Source organism: Arachis ipaensis, chromosome B3 (genome assembly GCF_059453495.1).
Source record: "Arachis ipaensis isolate K30076 ecotype BB chromosome B3, ASM5945349v1, whole genome shotgun sequence".
Classification (NCBI taxonomy): domain Eukaryota; kingdom Viridiplantae; phylum Streptophyta; class Magnoliopsida; order Fabales; family Fabaceae; genus Arachis; species Arachis ipaensis.
The window spans coordinates 23,892,650-23,910,487 of NC_142438.1; the positions used below are offsets into that span (position 1 = coordinate 23,892,650).

At 37.9% G+C, this 17,838-nt stretch overlaps 1 protein-coding gene and 1 pseudogene across 1 annotated transcript; both read right to left on the reverse strand.

Annotated features, from left to right (window-relative positions):
• Positions 1-12,893: 12,893 nt before the first annotated feature.
• On the reverse strand, positions 12,894-14,506 carry LOC107629806 (UDP-glycosyltransferase 79B30-like). Its single transcript, XM_016332698.3, has one exon. The coding sequence runs from the start codon at positions 14,402-14,404 to the stop codon at positions 13,034-13,036; it is 1,371 nt and encodes a 456-aa protein (XP_016188184.1). The 5' UTR covers positions 14,405-14,506; the 3' UTR covers positions 12,894-13,033.
• A 1,703-nt stretch (positions 14,507-16,209) lies between these two features.
• On the reverse strand, positions 16,210-17,672 carry LOC107634224 (UDP-glycosyltransferase 79B30 pseudogene; annotated as a pseudogene).
• Between the last annotated feature and the right edge of the window lie 166 nt (positions 17,673-17,838).

The window sequence follows — 17,838 nt, forward strand, 5'->3', positions numbered from 1 at the left end:
TTCAGAAAAAAGAGTGCATCCAATGATGATATCTTTTATCTCTTCTAACTGTAGTACCTTCTTAGGTTGCAGGCGTGCCATGACCTGGGAAGCTCTCGTCCATCGAGTTCAGACAGTCTGTAGTAGCCCTTTCCAAGTACTTCTACAACTCGGTAAGGTCCTTTCCAGTTTGCTGCCAGCTTTCCTTCTCCTGGTCGAGTTGTTCCGATATCAATTTGGATTAGGATGAGATCATTTTCTGCAAAAATTCTCAGCACTACCTTTTGATTATATCTGGAAGCCATTCGGCGCTTTAGAGATTCTTCCCTGATCCGAGCTCTTTCCTGGATTTCGGGTAACAAGTCGAGTTCTTCTCTCTGAAGTTGGGAGTTTGCTTCCTCATTGTAGTGAACTACTCTAGGCGACCCTTCCTCAATCTCTACTGGGATCATTGCCTCTATTCCGTATGCTAATCGGAAGGGAGATTCCTTCGTGGTGGAATGTGGCGTTGTTTGATATGCCCATAGGACCTGTGGAAGCTCTTCTGCCCAGGCTCCTTTTGCATCTTGTAATCTCCGTTTTAATCCGGCCAGTATGACTTTGTTAGCGGCTTTGGCCTGCCCGTTGGCTTGTGGGTGTTCAACGGAGGTGTACTGGTGCTTTATATTCAAGTCAGCTACTAGTTTCCTGAAGCCTGCATCTGTGAATTGAGTGCCATTGTCTGTGGTTATTGAATATGGAACCCCGAACCTCGTGACAATATTTCTATATAAGAATTTCTGGCTTCTTTGAGCGGTGGCATTGGCTAGGGGCTCTGCCTCGATCCACTTTGTAAAGTAATCTACCCCTACTATGAGGAATTTGACTTGTCCTGATCCCTGTGGGAAGGGGCCGAGAAGATCGAGTCCCCATTTTGCAAACGGCCAAGGCGAGGTCACGCTGATGAGCTCTTCTGGCAGGGTGATGTGAAAGTTGGCATGTTTCTGACATGGTGGACATGTCTTTACAAATTCTGTGGCTTCCTTCTGTAGAATTGGCCAATAAAATCCCGCCCGGAGTACTTTTTTGGCGAGAGCTCGTGCTCCGAGATGATTGCCACAAATGCCGCCGTGTATTTCTTCTAGCACTTCCTTTGTGTTGGAGGTCGGCACGCATTTTAGTAAAGGTATTGAGATTCCTCTTTTGTACAAGATGTTGTTTATGATGGTGTAGTACTGTGCCTCCCTTTTTAACCTCTTTGCCTCCTTTTCTTCTGTGGGGAGCGTTCCTGTTTTGAGGTAGTTGGTTATGGGGGTCATCCATCCTTGGTCCTGACTTGTTATAGTCATGACTTTTTCCTCTTTCGAGATTGACGGGTTCTGCAACATTTTCTGGATGAGGCTTCTATTGTTGCCCCCTGGTTTGGTGCTGGCTAGTTTTGAGAGTGCATCAGCTCGGGCATTTTGTTCACGGGGTATGTGGCAGATCTTATACTCCCCGATTTTTCCGAGCTGTTCCTTGGTTTTATCCAAATACTTTTTCATGGTGGGATCTTTGGCTTGGTAGCTCCCTGTTATTTGTGATATGACCACTTGTGAATCGCTGTAAATGTTGAGTTTTTGAGCTCCGACCTCTTTAGCCAGCTTCAAACCAGCTAATAATGCTTCATATTCCGCCTGGTTGTTTGAGGCCGGGAACCCGAACTTGAGGGAGAGCTCAACTTGGGTTCCTTGGTTGCTTTCTATTATCACGCCTACGCCGCTTCCAGTTTTATTTGAAGAACCATCCACGTAAAGATTCCATTCTGTGGGGGTTTCTAGGGCATCTGTGAATTCTGCGATAAAGTCGGCCAGATACTGTGATTTGATGGCCGTCCGAGCTTCATATTGGAGGTCAAACTCTGAAAACTCGACTGCCCATTGTAGAATTCTGCCTGCTAGATCTGTTTTCTGCAATATTCCTTTTATGGGCTGGTTAGTTCGAACCTTAATGGTGTGAGCCTGGAAGTACGGGCGGAGTCGTCGAGATGTTAGGATAAGGGTATAGGCAAATTTTTCTATTTTCTGGTAGTTTAGCTCGAATCCTTGTAGTGCCTTGCTAATGAAGTAGACAGGTTGTTGCCCATCTTCGTCTTCTCTGACTAGTGTTGAGGCTATTGCCCGGCTCCCTACTGCGAGATATAATATGAGTGGTTCTCCTTCTCGTGGTCGAGATAGGATAGGTGGCCGTCCTAAGAACCCTTTGAAGTCTTGGAAGGCTTGCTCACATTCTGTCGTCCATTCGAACTATTTTCCCTTTCTTAAAGTAGCATAGAAGGGGAGGGATCTTATCGCAGCTCCTGCTAAGAATCGGGATAGGGCAGCCAGTCTCCCGTTGAGTTGTTGTACTTCTTTGACACAGGTTAGGCTCTTCATGTTGAGTATGGCTTGACATTTATCTGGATTTGCTTCAATTCCCCTTTGTGTGAGCATGAAACCTAAGAATTTGCCTGCTTCTACTGCGAAAGTGCATTTTGGGGGATTGAGTCGCATGTTGTGCTTCCTTATGGTGTCGAACACTTGAGCCAGGTCGGATAATAATGTATCTTCACTTTGTGTCTTTATCAACATGTTGTCCACATAAACTTCCATGATTTTTCCGATGTGATCTGAGAAGACTTTATTCATTAGCCTTTGATAAGTAGCTCCTCGTTCTTGAGACCGAAAGGCATCACGATGTAGCAGTAGTTTGCCTTTGGTGTTAAGAACGAGGTCTTTTCCTGATCTGGTGGATACATGGGGATTTGGTTGTATCCCGAATATGCGTCCATAAACGAGAGGTATCTGTATCCGGAGGAAGCATCTACCAGAGCGTCGATGCTTGGGAGTGGGTATGGATCTTTTGGGCAGGCTTTGTTGAGATCGGTGTAATCGGTGCACATTCGCCACTTCCCATTTGATTTTTTCACCAAGACGACGTTAGCTAGCCATAGTGGGTACTTGACTTCTCTTATAAATCCTGCCTCCAGTAGTGCTTGTACTTGTTCTTCCACAGCTTTGGATCGTTCTGGCCTGAGTTTCCTTCGTCTCTACTGCATCGGCCGAGATCCTGGGTAGACCGCCAACTTGTGGCACATTAGCTTAGGGTCTATGCCTGGCATGTCTGCGGCTTTCCATGCGAAGAGGTCGACATTATCTCGTAAGAATTGTATCAGTAATTCTTTTGAGTCTCCTCTTAGGATCGTGCCAATATTGGTCGTTTTGTCCGAGGTGTCTCCAATTTGAATCTTCTCTATCTCGCCTTCTGGTTGCGGACGGAGTTCTTCCCGTTGCTGGACTCCGCCCAATTCAATTGTATGAAACTCTTCTCCTTTGCCTCTGAGGTTTAGGCTTTCGTTATAACAGCGACGTGCCATCTTTTGGTCAGCTTTTATCGTAGCTATCCCTTTCGGAGTTGGGAATTTCATACATAGGTGTGGGGTCGAGACTATCGCACCGAGTTGGTTGAGTGTTGTCCGACCTATGAGAGCATTATAAGCTGAACTTACATCGACTACGATGTAATCTATTTTGAGGGTCCTGGATTAGTCCCCTTTTCCGAAGGTTGTATATAGTGGTATGTATCCTAGTGGTCGAACCGGGGTATCTCCTAACCCGAACAGGCTGTTTGGATATGCTTTATGTTCTTTTGCTTCTAAGCCGAGTTTATCAAAGGCTGTTTTGAATAAGATGTCGGCAGAACTCCCTTGGTCTATTAAGGTGCAGTGTAGGTTGGCGTTTGCCAATATGATGGTGATAACCATGGGATCGTCATGTCCTGTGATGACGCCAGACGCGTCTTCCTCTCCTTCGACATGATATACTTCTTTGAGATATCTTTTGCGAGAGGATTTGGAGATCCCTCCTGCTGCGAATCCGCCATGTATCATGTGGACATGTCTTTCTGGTGTCTGAGGTGATCGTTCAGTTCATCCGTCATCCTCGTCCCTTCGTCTTTTTCTTTGGTCATCATCTCGGGTAGCCAGAAATCGATCTAATCTTCCTTTTCTCACTAATTTTTCTATGATATTCTTTAAGTCGAAGCACTCGTTGGTGGAGTGCCCTCGAACTCGATGATATTCACAATATTCCTTTCGGTTTCCCCCTCCCCTTTTGCCTTTGAGTGGTCGCGCTGGGGGGATTTTCTCTGTATGGCAGACTTCTTTGTACACGTTGACTAGGGATGCCCTGAGAGGGGTGTAATTATGGTACTTTTTTATTTTCTCCCCCTGTCGATCTTCTTTCTTTTTAGATTCCTTGTCTTTATCCCGGTAGGGGTTCCCAGATTTTGAGGTTTCTCCTAACCGAGTGTTTTCTTCCATGTTGATGTATTTTTCTGCTCGCTCCTGTACTTCGTCTAATGAGGTAGGGTACTTCTTTGATATAGATTGGCTAAATGGTCCCTCTCGTAGGCCATTGATGAGTCCCATGATGGCAGCCTCTGTTGGTAAGCTTTGTATGTCCATACATGTTTTGTTGAATCTTTCCATGTAGTTGCGGAGGTTCTCCCGATCTCCTTGCTTGATCCTTAGTAGACTGGGGGCGTGCTTGGCCTTATCTTTCTAGATGGAGAATCTGGCCAGGAACTTTTTGGCCAGGTCATCGAAGTTTGAAATGGACTTTGGAGGTAAATTGTCGAACTATCGGATTGCTGTCTTCGTGAGAGTTGTTGGGAAAGCTTTGCAGCGAATGGCGTCTGAGGCGTTGGTAAGGTACATTCTGCTTCTGAAATTACTGAGATGGTGGTTGGGGTCTGTGGTACCGTCATATAAAGTCATATCTGGGAGTTTGAAGTCCTTTGGGATTTTGGTTTTCATGATCTCCCTGGTGAATGGATCTTGTTCTTTGTGTGAGCTTTCCTCAGAAGTGATCCGAGGGGCCTTCGATTTGAGATCGGCTTCTAATTGCTGTAATTTTTCTTCCAATTCTTGACGTCGCCGTACCTCTCTTTGTAGATCCTTTCCGATTTCTCATTGTTGTTGGGTTTCTTCTTCAAGATGTTTCAAGCGATCTTGAAGAGCTTCTATTGCTCCTGGTTTAGATGTATTTTTGTCTCCATTGGATTCTGGGGTGTCTTTTAGTGGGGTGTCCGCATTTTTGTGCGGCGTTCTATTTTCTAGATCTGAATCGTGGTCGTTGTCACGGTTGTCCACCATGGTGATGGGATGACTTCCAGGTTCCCTGGCAACGGCGCCAATGTTCCGAGGGTTACCTGAAACTGGAGGTCGATCTCGGTTGAGATCCTCTGTACGGATCGGTACCGACGTGTCCGGCTGGTAGGAGACGACCGGAGCTGTCGTGTCCGACTTGTTGGACTGGTTGTACTGCTGATCCTTCGTCACCGGAGGGTGGGGGTACCTGCAAGAGACTCCGATGCTTAAGTTAGCATGGGTATTAAACAGGTGTTATGTAGAATTAGAGTATGAGTTATACCTGGGTGTTCCAGTGTATTTATAATGGTGAGATGTGATCTTTGGATAAGATAAGTTAGTTATCTTATCTTATCTTTATCTTTTGGGTTGAGGTCAGCGTATCTTCAATGGAACCGCCCTTCTCTCTGTAGGCCTGAATGACCTTTGGATTTGGGTCGTATTCCTTGAATTGGGCCCTTTTTGGGCTTTCCTGTCGATTTGGCCGAGTTCTTCGTAAAAAAGTCGGTCCGCTTGACCTAAAGAGGTCGGTCGGTTTATCGTCGATCACCCCAGGTCGGATATCTCGACCCAGGGTATGAACAAACACTTTGAAGATCAAGATGAACATCAAGACTTATTTTTGAAAAATTTTCAAGAAAAGAAAACATGCAAGACACCAAACTTAGAAATTTTTAATTTTTTAGACACTAACAAATTGAAAATGCATATGAAAAACAAGAAAAGACACAAAACAAGAAAATATGAAGATCAAACAAGAAGACTGGCCAAGAACGACTTGAAGATCATGAAAAATGCAATGCATGAAATTTTCGAAAATAATTTTTAGAAAATTAAAAAGATGCAATTGACACCAAACTTAAAACTTGACTCTAGACTCAAACAAGAAACACAAATTATTTTTGGTTTTATGATTTTATTAATTTTTTTTTTATTTTTCGAAAATTAATTGAGAAAAACGAAAAAGAAGAAAATATTTTTTTGTATTTTTTTCGAAAATAAGAAATAAAAAGCTTAAAATTAAAATAAAATTACCTAATCTGAGCAATAAGATGAACTGTCAGTTGTCCAAACTCGAACAATCCCCGGCAACGGCGCCAAAAACTTGGTGCGCAGAAATCGTGACGGTTCCATTCCTTGGTAACGGCGCTGAAAACTTTATACGCACGTTCATAATCTTAATTCTTTGTCACAACTTCGCACAACTGACCAGCAAGTGCACTGGGTCGTCTAAGTAATAAACCTTACGTGAGTAAGGATCGATCCCACGGAGATTGTCGACTTGAAGCAAGCTATGGTCACCTTGTAAATCTCAGTCAGGCGAATTCAAATGGTTATGGAGATAAAAAGATAAATAAAACGTAAAATAATGATAGAGGTACTTATGTAATTCATTGGTGAGAATTTCAGATAAGCGTATAGAGATGCTTTCGTTCTTCTGAACCTCTGCTTTCCTGCTGTCTTCATCCAACCATTCCTACTCCTTTCCATGGCAAGCTTTATGTAGGGCATCACCGTTGTCAATGGCTACATCCCATCCTCTCTGTGAAAATGGTCCAATGCGCTGTCACTGCATGGCTAATCATCTGTCGGTTCTCGATCATACTAGAATAGGATTTACTATCCTTTTGCGTCTGTCACTACGCCCAGCACTCGCGAGTTTGAAGCTCGTCACAGCCATCCCTTCCCAGATCCTACTCGGAATACCACAGACAAGGTTTAGACTTTCTGGATCTCAAGAATGGCCATCCATGGGTTCTAACTTATACCACGAAGATTCTAATATCTCGGACTTGGTCCTCTGTATTAGATATCTAAGAGATATTCATTCTAGCTTGTTTGCATGTAGAACGGAAGTGTTTGTCAGGCACGCATTCATGAGTGAGAATGATGATGAGCGTCACATAATCATCACATTCATCATGTTCTTGGGTGCGAATGGATATCTTAGAATAGGAATAAGCTTGAATTGAATAGAAAAACAGTAGTACTTTGTATTAATTCATGAGGAACAGCAGAGCTCCACACCTTAATCTATGGTGTGTAAAAACTCTACCGTTTGAAAATACATAAGTGATAATGGTCCAGGCATGGCCGAATGGCCAGCTCCCATAAAAGTCTAAGATAGCATAAAAACTAATCAAAGATCCCTTACAAAGATAGTAAAAAGTCCTATTTATACTAAATTAGTTACTAGGGTTTACAGAAATGAGTAAATGATGCAGAAATCCACTTTCGGGACCCACTTGGTGTGTGCTTGGGCTGAGCATTGAACTTTACACGTGTAGAGGTCTTTCTTGGAGTTGAACGCCAGTTTGTAACTTGTTTCTGGCGTTTAACTCTACTTTGCAACCTGTTTCTGGCGTTTGACTCCAGAATGCAGCATGAAACTGGCGTTCAACGCCAGTTTACATCATCTATCCTTAATCAAAGTATGGACTATTATATATTTCTGGAAAGCCCTGGATGTCTACTTTCTAACGCAATTGAGATCGGGCCATTTGGAGTTCTGTAGCTCCAGAAAATCCACTTTGAGTGCAGGGAGGTCAGAATCCAACAGCATCTGCAGTCTTTCTTCAACCTCTGAATCTGATTTTTGCTCAAGTCCCTCAATTTCAGCCAGAAATTACCTGAAATCAGAGAAAAATACACAAAATCATAGTAAAGTCTAGAAATGTGATTTTTATTTAAAAACTAATAAAAATATACTTAAAAACTAACTAAATTATACTGAAAATTATGTAAAACAATGCCAAAAAGCGTTAAAATTATCCGCTCATCATAACACATTTTCATCAGCTCCTTATCATCTGCTATTGCTCTTAAACCAGTTTGCATAGGCCGATTAGGCACCAGCCACCAAGTTTGGCTAACCTTGTCATACCCAATTTTTTTATGATAGTCTCGGACGAAGAATACATCCAGCGTGTCTGTATCAATGTCCGGCAACTCACAAGTCTCTCCACCGTTGTAACACATACTCCCATCAGCCTCTGTGATAAACGACCCTCCATGGTGAAATATAATGGTAATTAACGGATCACCCATCTGCCAATATTTAAAAAAAAATCACACCCATTGTTTGAAATCAGACATCACTGCTAGTAATAGATTGGAAATATGAAAGTATAGAATAATCAATTATTGTCCACTAATAAGAAATGAATAAACATTACTGATGTCACATCAAGAAATCAGATCCAACTATGCAGAGAAAGTGTGAAATCAAGAACATTATTTTGGTTTAACTAAGGATAGCAGTTCTCTAGACACTAACTTCAATCTTCATGGATCAAACCATTCAAATTTACATACCCTTTCTCACAACTAATCCACTAGTCCAGACCAAATTCATCAAACAACTTGACTATTCCAATAGCTAAGTTAACTTCATTAGCAATTGCAAAACTTACTTTATATTATTCTAACATATGTATGCAAGAATCCATTATGATCACACATTTAGTTTAACTAAACAGCATTACATATTACATTCAGTTTAACTAAACCAACCCAATACAAAGAAAGGCAATTAGGTAAATCAGTCAAATTCAGAATCCATTATCAGAGTTACAAAAAATTTCAACTCCCAAAAGATCTTTACTTCTACTGTGATTATGCAAACTCTGTTTAACAAATTCATTGATCAGAGTCATTGTCCTGAAACACATTAACAATTTGGAAACTCCTCCACTAAGAGCAGTAAACCCTAACACATAAAGAACACGTTTTCATATCATCAAAACACAAGAAACACTCCTACTCTACAATTTTCTTGGCCAAACCACTACGAAAGCCAGTAGTGATCAAACCCTAGCACAGAGAACAGAACAGAGGCGTTCATACCCACGAATTACAATCGAAAAAAATGGCCTGAACTTTTGTGAATATTAGATTAACAACAATATCAAAAAACAGAGGAACCACATTTTTTTTTCATTTTTGGCTTACCTCTTTCAGAGAAACCAGGCTTCCCAACTTTGTGTATGAAAGAGAGGAAAACAGCGATGCTCCAAAGCCAAAGTCTTCCACTGAAATCAGTGCGGTTAATGCAATCGCACATGCGCCATTGGAGATTGAGGGAGGGAGAAGAAGAAACCTCACTCTGTGTTGTGTTTGTTTCGTGTTTAGAGAGGAGGGAGATAATACGTTATTGAAACGTTGATGGAGGGACGTATTCAGCGTGAAACGACGTCGTTTCATGTCATTTTGGTGCCACAGCCAAAACGGCGTCGTTTCTGTGAGTCCCACATGTCAACGACGCTGCCAGCTAAGCTTTTCAGTTGCGCCAGGTGTCCAGAAATTGTCGGAAGGACAACTTTGAGTCCCGGAATGCAAGTTCGGAGATGACTCTGAGAAACTTTTAAGTTCAGGAACTATTATGAGACTCGAGTGCAACTTCAGATACTATATTAAAGCTTATCTCATTTTGCATAGTTTTATTTTGTCATCATTTACACATTAAAATTCTTATATTAACTGAAAAAAATTTAACACACGAGTGGTAGGTAAAGTTTATCTATGTAAGTTCCACGTGTAAATTTATACATAAAACTCATTTTGTAAAATTTTAACTAGACTTTTATTCTCAACGAGAGATGCTCTGTCATGCGGGGAGTGCTAGGTAAATAATGATTATTTTAAACAACATGAATAATTACCAATCAAATAAAAATACACTACATCTTAATTTAATACTACTAATTAAATTTAAGATTAATTGACTCTTTTAACCTTATTAATTCACATTGTTCACACATTATTCAAAAATATTGTTAATTACTTATACTTTTCCTTTGCTAATACATTTGCCAAGAGTGGAAAGCCTTTTAAAATTAAAATACTGCCTAATCTTGTTCAACCACCTATCAATTATCAAGGACTCGATTCTTTTCACTTGTGTTTTCCCATGCATAATTGACGATTGCAATGTGATTCTCTTTTATTTTAGTGACTTTGGCGATTAAACTAACTTTATTAATCCTATAATTAAGTTTAAGAATTTACGTTGAATTAATATTTTTAGAAATTGGTAAAATCTTAATAAATTACAAAATTATTTGTACAAATTGATGAAAGACAGTCACTACTAAAAGTTACAAAATCTTGAAGAAGTTTCTCAAAATTTGACAAGTCAATAAAATTGGCTAAAAACGTATCGTATGGCAATTCAAACATTTGAAATTCAAGCAAATTAATTCAATATGAATTTTACTTCCTATAATTTGAAAGCAACTTCATCCCCAATATATTTACTTAACAACTAAGTCATTAGGAAATTTGTACTGATATAAGATTTGTTCGGGTGAATTTTAAAAAAAATATATATATTTTAAATTATTTTTTTAAAAGATTTTATAAAAAAATAAAAATAATTTTATATTTAGATATTTCATACAAAAATATCTTTTTATTTATCTATCAAGTATATGTTAGTTGAATATTTTGGTAGATTGGTAAAGTGTATAGATAAAAAGAAAGAGAATTGACTTCAAAGAACGTAGTGTACTCAGTTAATTAGTTAGTCAAAATCAAAGGCGTTACTTATTTGGGTCCTGTCGAGTGGGTTCAGGATTCATCAAAGGAAGGTTATTGTCTTATCGATAAGCGAATAGGTTGATCGATGAAGCTTGTCGAAATAGGATTAAACAATCAAAGCAATGATAAGACTAATAATCAAGGCAATTGAAGATGAAGACGGTTATCCATCATTTAAGTGGCGGGAATGATTAGGCTCAGATTTCTCACATATAAAGCACGTGATGAAATTTAATTGGTTGAAAAGATCTATAAATAGATAAAATTTGGAAGGAACAGATATTGAAATTTGGTTTTAAAAAATACTCTTATACAGTCACATTCTTAGAGACTTTTTGAGTCTGCAAAGAATTTTTTTTGTAAAATTCTTTCCATGTCTTTACATTTGTTTTAAGTTTCTTGCAATTTATTACCTTTTCTGCAATTTAGTTTCCTTTGGCAAACCTTTTTTTTTTTTAATATTTTTGCATTGTATTCGAATTCAAAGTCTTTCAACCATGTTAAAGATATTTTATTGCTTTTCTTTAATTTTAAATTTACTTCCTGTGTTTTTAATTTCAAGTTGTTTAAATTTCTTTTACTTTTCAAGTTTTTCTTTATCTTTTCGTTCGAGAAACAAAATTTTTGGTGCACTTTTAAAAATTGGTACTCACACAAGAATAGATTTTACTCCCCAGATACTAGATATCGAACCAACTACGATTTGCTAAAAATCTGCATAACAGTATATTTGTGTATAACAATATAAAAATATTTTTTGTTTATTTATTATGTAAAAAGTATTTTTTTTAAGAAAAAAAGATTTTTTTTTAAAAAAATGTAAATGATTGTTTCTTAAAAAAGATAGTTTTTTTTTTTAGTGTTTTTATTTTTACTAATAGAAATTTACCAAATATGCTAAAAAAATTATCAACTTAATGAAACAAGCACTATAAAGACAAAGCATACTGTATTATTTTTCTTTAGCGAAATTTATAGATTAATTTGAAGTTAGAATACAGATATACCTCATTGTTATAGTGATATTGTTCTTCTTAATGTATTGTTATGTATAACTGAGGGAAAAAATCGTACTAGATCATGTTATATTATAATGCATGGGCAAATTAATTGTTGGTTTCATTCTTACCGTCACTCACTCACTCACTAATTGATCTTTGAATTTCCTTGCTTTGAGAGCTAATTAATTTGCACAAGTGACTAATGAGTCTCACGGATTCACAAACACAAGATTGGAAAGATAATTAAGTGCTGCCGTTCCATCCTCAGATGATTTAAACAAAGTGATAAAGGGTTAAAAACAAAACATATTAACCCCATGCATTTAAACAAAGATAATTAAGTCTCCTCTCTTCTCCCTCTACTATCTGCTCTCTTGTGCTTGTGCTTTCACTGCTTTGTTTGTCATGCTTGAATCTGCTTTGAATTTGCTTTCTTATCTTTTAATCTGCTTTGTTAAGTTTTGAATCTGCTCTCCTATAGCACATAATATTTACATATGATTCAGGCATTCAACTATGTTATTTTCTTAATTTACTATGTTATGCTCTGTTCTAACCTCCTTGAATTCTTCAATTTTTGTTGTTGTTGTTGTGGCCTATTGATCTGTAATCCAATCTCTTTGTAGGATATAAATTTTAGTTTGAGTGACTGTGGAATGGCATCAAATGAAGCTACAATTATTTTTTATATTTCTTTATAATTTATGAGTATTGTTTATGTTCTGTTCTGTCTCAGAATTTTACAAATTACGATTCTGAACCAACCTTCTGAGACAAGATAAAAACTGAGTTCACTAACTTCTAACATTACTTGGATCATACAACAAGTTGAAAATTAGATCCATTCACCTGTATTCTGTTTGATTTCCTCCATTCTGGTTGTTCTCTATAGTGATTTAAGTATTAGCTGTAAATTAGTTGTTGTATATTTTACTAGCTTCAACTTTACTGTAAAATATTGGTTTCACTGCAAAGTAGGATATCATTTACAAAAGTCAATTTTGTTCAAGAGTATAATTTTGAACCCAAGACTTGCTAAAGGAAAAAATGAGCATGTACTACTGGAATAAACTTTTCTTGTTATCTTCACTGTTAATTATGATTTTTCCTTAAATGAGTATCAGTAATGATAAAAATTAAAAAGTAAAGTGCAGTAATTTAAATCAAATACTAACTTTGTCAAAACCGGACTGTAATTATCATAGAGAAAGTACTAGAAGCTAGAAGAATTTTAGGATAAAACGATAATCAGATACTAATCTGGTGTACATCAAATTCTCAATATTACACCTACATTATGGCACACATTCACAATACAACACATTAGAACCTCAAAATACATATTAAAATAAGAAAGATGAAAAAACCTTCAAAGTATCTCTTGAAGATTCTTACAGAAAGCATCAATATAAGTAGACTCTAAATCTTTATTAAGCAACATCTCTCTGATCTTAGCATGGTTACTTCTGACTATTCTGCTTGTCTCATTCTCATCATCCATTACAATACTAACTGCTTTGCACACACTTTCCTTAGTGTACAATCCATCGTCTTCCCCTTTCTCCACTTCCACACCAACTTGCAAATTCTTACTCATCATTCTTGCATTCAGAATCTGGTCACCGACATTTGGAAGCAACACCAACTGGCACTCATTGAGCAATGCCTCTGACAAAGAACCTGATCCGCAATGTGTAATGAAGCATCCAACAGAAGGGTGTTCCAATATCAATGGCTGTTGGATCCACCCTCCATACACAATCCCTCTTCCTTTAACCCTCTCTTCGAACCCTTCTGGTAGCGCGTCTCCAACTGAATCAAACCCGATTGGGGGTTTCAAAGCTGCAAGAAAAGGCATGCCAACTAGTTCAAGACCCAACAACAATTCTTGAAACAGGTTTGGCCTCAACCTGCACTCACTTCCAAGACAACAATAAACCACCGAGCCTTGTTTGAATTCTCCAAGCCAAGAAGCCCATTTCTCATCCAATGCAAAGTTTGGTTTCTCTAGTATCACTGGTCCTGTAGGAAGCACAGGCTTCTTGAACTGTTCCTGTATGAAATCGAGGTAAGGCCCTTCAATTTCCCTGCAAGTTCTGAACGCTATTGCATCGGCTTCACTCATGGAAATGAACATACGATCATAGAAAAGAACATTGCTCCCAAAGACCTGTTTCCGCTTGTTAGCGTAGGCTCGCGCCTCATGGACGTGAAATGTGATAGATGAATGAGGGTACCCTGGAGGAGGTTTCATGAGATCGTTCATTGTTTGGTCGTTCCCTTTTTGGAATCTTGAAGGTACAACAGTGTAGCCTATCATGGCAGAACTGACAGTACAAAAGTGAATGGCCTTGATTCCTAAACGCCTTGCCAATGATGGCATCCAATGAGTGAAATCATAGAAAACAAGATCAGGTTTAAGCTGGGAAAGATAAGTTTCTATGTGGGCTTGGGTTAAGTCCATTGCTGTCATGATGAGAGGGTGCAGAGGGTAAGGAATGTCTGAAGTGGTTTCTGCGTTCGGTGGAAGGCCGTCCACGTGGGGAACCGCGACGGCGACGAATTTGATGAGATCTGGATAAAGATTGAAATGGAGTAACTTGGATTGTGCTGTTTTGGGCGCAAAGAATGTGATTCTGTGGCCTCTTTTGGCTAACTTGTTACATAGGTGGAGGAATGGAGTTTGATGACCAAGGGCTAGCCATGGATACATGGCAATGCTCAAGGAACTTGTATCCATGCAGATAATTATTAAATAAATAATGAGGAAGAGATTATGATGTGGATCGATGGGAGCGAGAGTTTCTGACTATTTATACATAACTTACTCTGTATAATAATGGAGATAGATATAATGGGTGCAACTGTAAGTGCATGATGATATCAATGTTTAATAATGAAAGTTTGTGAAGAATGGTAAGTGATGCAGATTAAAGAATGGAGGGTACCATTGCGCCATCTCATCGCCCCCGCGTGCCGCTTTCCATTACCTTTTTTGGTGACTACCGCTTTCCATTCCACAAAATTTAATATAATATCCAAAACAATTTTTAATAAATCTTTTAGTAAATAATTATTTTAACACCTAAAAAATTTATATTTTGACAAAATAATCTAAAAAATTGGTAACGACAAAATGGGCTAATTTTTATAGATATAAAAAAAGATCGTGTGTAATTCACTTTTTATATGGATTTAAATTTTTTTTTTAAATGGAAGTAGAGAAATTTGAGGGTTAGATTTTATAGTGCATAAATCAAAGAATCTGATTTTTGTTGAAATATATATTTTTCTCTATCATAAAGCAAATTGAAAGGTCCGATTTGCGCATTTAAATTTTTTTAATATTATATGTTTAAAAAAATTTAAAATAAAAAATTTAAATCTGACTTTTAGATTTATGTGTTTAAAAAAAATTTTGAAAGTCACAAATATGATCCTCAGAATTGTACTCTTCACATAAAAAAAAAGTAGATACTACATTGAAAATTTTATAATTGTCTTCACATAAAAAAAGGTAGATAATGAAAATTTTATAATTGTCTTCATGTGAAAATATTTTCTTTTGACTTTTAGATGATGAATTATATGGTTAGATTTTTTATATTTGTAAAAGCGTAACTTATTTATTTAGGAGAAATGTTAGGAACCAGCAACTTTTGTGATTTGTAGCCATCAAGTAGCCATCAATGATGGTTTTAATAATGTGAGATTAGTGTGGGATTTCATCCAATGGCTCACTTTTATTTGCTGGTTACATGTTGGCCAAAATTTAACAAAGTTGCTGGCCCCTAGACTTTTCCTTTATTTAGTCACACTTTAAACAAAACATTTTTATAAAAAGATATTTTTGTTATCTTTATTTGAATAGTTGCCTAAAAAAATACATATACTCTTCATATTGTTTGAAAACACTATTAAAAGCCAAATAACACAAATAAAAAGCGAACAGAATGATCTTCAAAAAATATTTTTTCTTTGACGAAATAATCTAAATATTAGGCAATGATCAATTTGTTAAGCAAATTGTTAAATTCTTTTGAAATTCTTTTGCTCATTAAAAATTAAAAACCGAAAAAACTGACTGAATCAAACTGCTGTTGGTTCGATTTAGTTCGGTTCTATTATTGTAAAAGCAACAAACTGAATGGTTGCATTGTGTGTCTGTAGAAATCGAATCGTGTTCGGTTGGTTTTTTATCCAAAACCGAACCGATAACACCCCTAAGTCAAGGTGTCATTCCTCATTATAAAGATCAAGTTAATATAAATTTTATTTTAGGAGCCACTTAGTAAATGACGTTTAAAATATTTTTTTTAAAGATGTTTTTAATATTAAATTTTAACACATAATTGATTAAATCATATTATTTTTGTTAAAATTAGGTCAGACAAATTAATTTGACCGAAATAATGGTGAATCAAATCTTGAACTAATCTAAATTAAAATACTCTTATTATATATATTAATTTTAAAATGAAAAGAACATTTTTCTTGAACTAATCTGCACTTTAATTCAAAATGAAGTACCTAGAAAAGTCGAAATTAATTTTTTTCCCTTATAATATGATGAAGGTTCTTGCAGAAGTTGTCAATATAAGTGGACTCCAAATCTTTAAGAAGCAAAGTCTGCCTTAATTTAGCATGGTTAGCTCTGAGTGTTTTACTTGTTTGATTCTCATCATCCATCAAAATAGTGATAGCTTTGCACACACTTTCCTTGGTGTAGAATCCATCTTGTTCCCCTTTTTCCACTTCCAAACCAACTTGCAAGTAGTTTGCCATCATTCTTGCATTAAGGAACTGGTCACCACCATTTGGCAGCAACACTATTTGACACTCATTCAGCAATGCCTCTGTACACGAGCTTGATCCACAATGCGTAATGAAGCAACCAACAGAAGGGTGTTCCAATATCAATGGCTGTTGGATCCACCCTCCATACACGATTCCTCTTCCTGCAACCCTCTCTTCGAACCCTTCTGGTAGCGCCTCTCCAACTGAATCGAACCCAACTGGGGCTTTTAATGCCGCTAGAAACGGCATGTTAGTGAGTTCAAGACCCAGCAGCAATTCTTTGAACAGATTTGGTTGTAACCAGCACTCACTTCCAAAACAACAATAAACCACTGAACCTCTTTTGAACCCTTGAAGCCATGAACCCCATTTTTCATCTAGACTAGCATTGGGTCGCTCCAGAACTGATCCTGATAGAATCACAGGCTTCTTGAATTGTTCCTCTACGTAGTCGAGGTAAGGCCCTTCAATTTCCCTGCATGTTCTATATGCCAAAGCGTCAGATTCAATCATGGTAGTGAATATACGTTCACCGAGAAGAACATTGCTGCCGCAAGTTATGTTTCTCATGTTATATATTTCTCGTGCCTCATGTGTATGAAGCGTTATGGACGACGAAGAAGGGTACCCCGGAGGAGGATGCGTTAGATCAACATGATTGTGTATCCCTTGATTGATCCTTGCAGGGGAGAGAAGATAGCCTACCATCACAGAACGCGCAGTGCAATAATGAATGGCCTTGATTCCTAGACGCCTTGCCAATGGTGGCAACCAGTGAGTGAAATAGTCATAGAAAACAATATCAGGTTTAAGAGTAGAAAGATGGGTTTCCATTACTTGTTGAGTTTGATCCATGGCGGTCATGAGGACTGCAAGCAAAGGCGGAGACACATCTGAGGTGGTTTCAGCATGTGGTGGAAGGCCTTCAACACGAGGAACAGTGATGGTGACAAAGGTGATAAGGTTGGGGTGGTGATTGAAGGAAGCTAATTTGGATTGTGTTGTTTTTGGGGCGAAGAATGTGATATTGTGGCCTTTTTCGGCTAACTTGTTGGCTAAGTGGAAGTGTGCAGTTTGGTGGCCAAGGGCTAGCCATGGATACATTGCTATCTTCAAAGAAGCTGCTGATGATTCCATTCTTGTTGATTTCGTTCAACCTTAGAAAGGATGAGTAAGATTCATGACGGATTTGGTTTATATAATACTTTTTGCCAGATACAAACCTCATGTTAGGTGGACTCAGTAAAATAAAAAACAGTCTGGTGCACAAATATAAAAAACAGTCTGGTGCACAAATGTCTAGTGTTGACGCATGGTTTGAAAAAAGACCTCTTTCAAAAGGTGTAACATATAGAGTGTGTGTTTCAATTTCAGTTT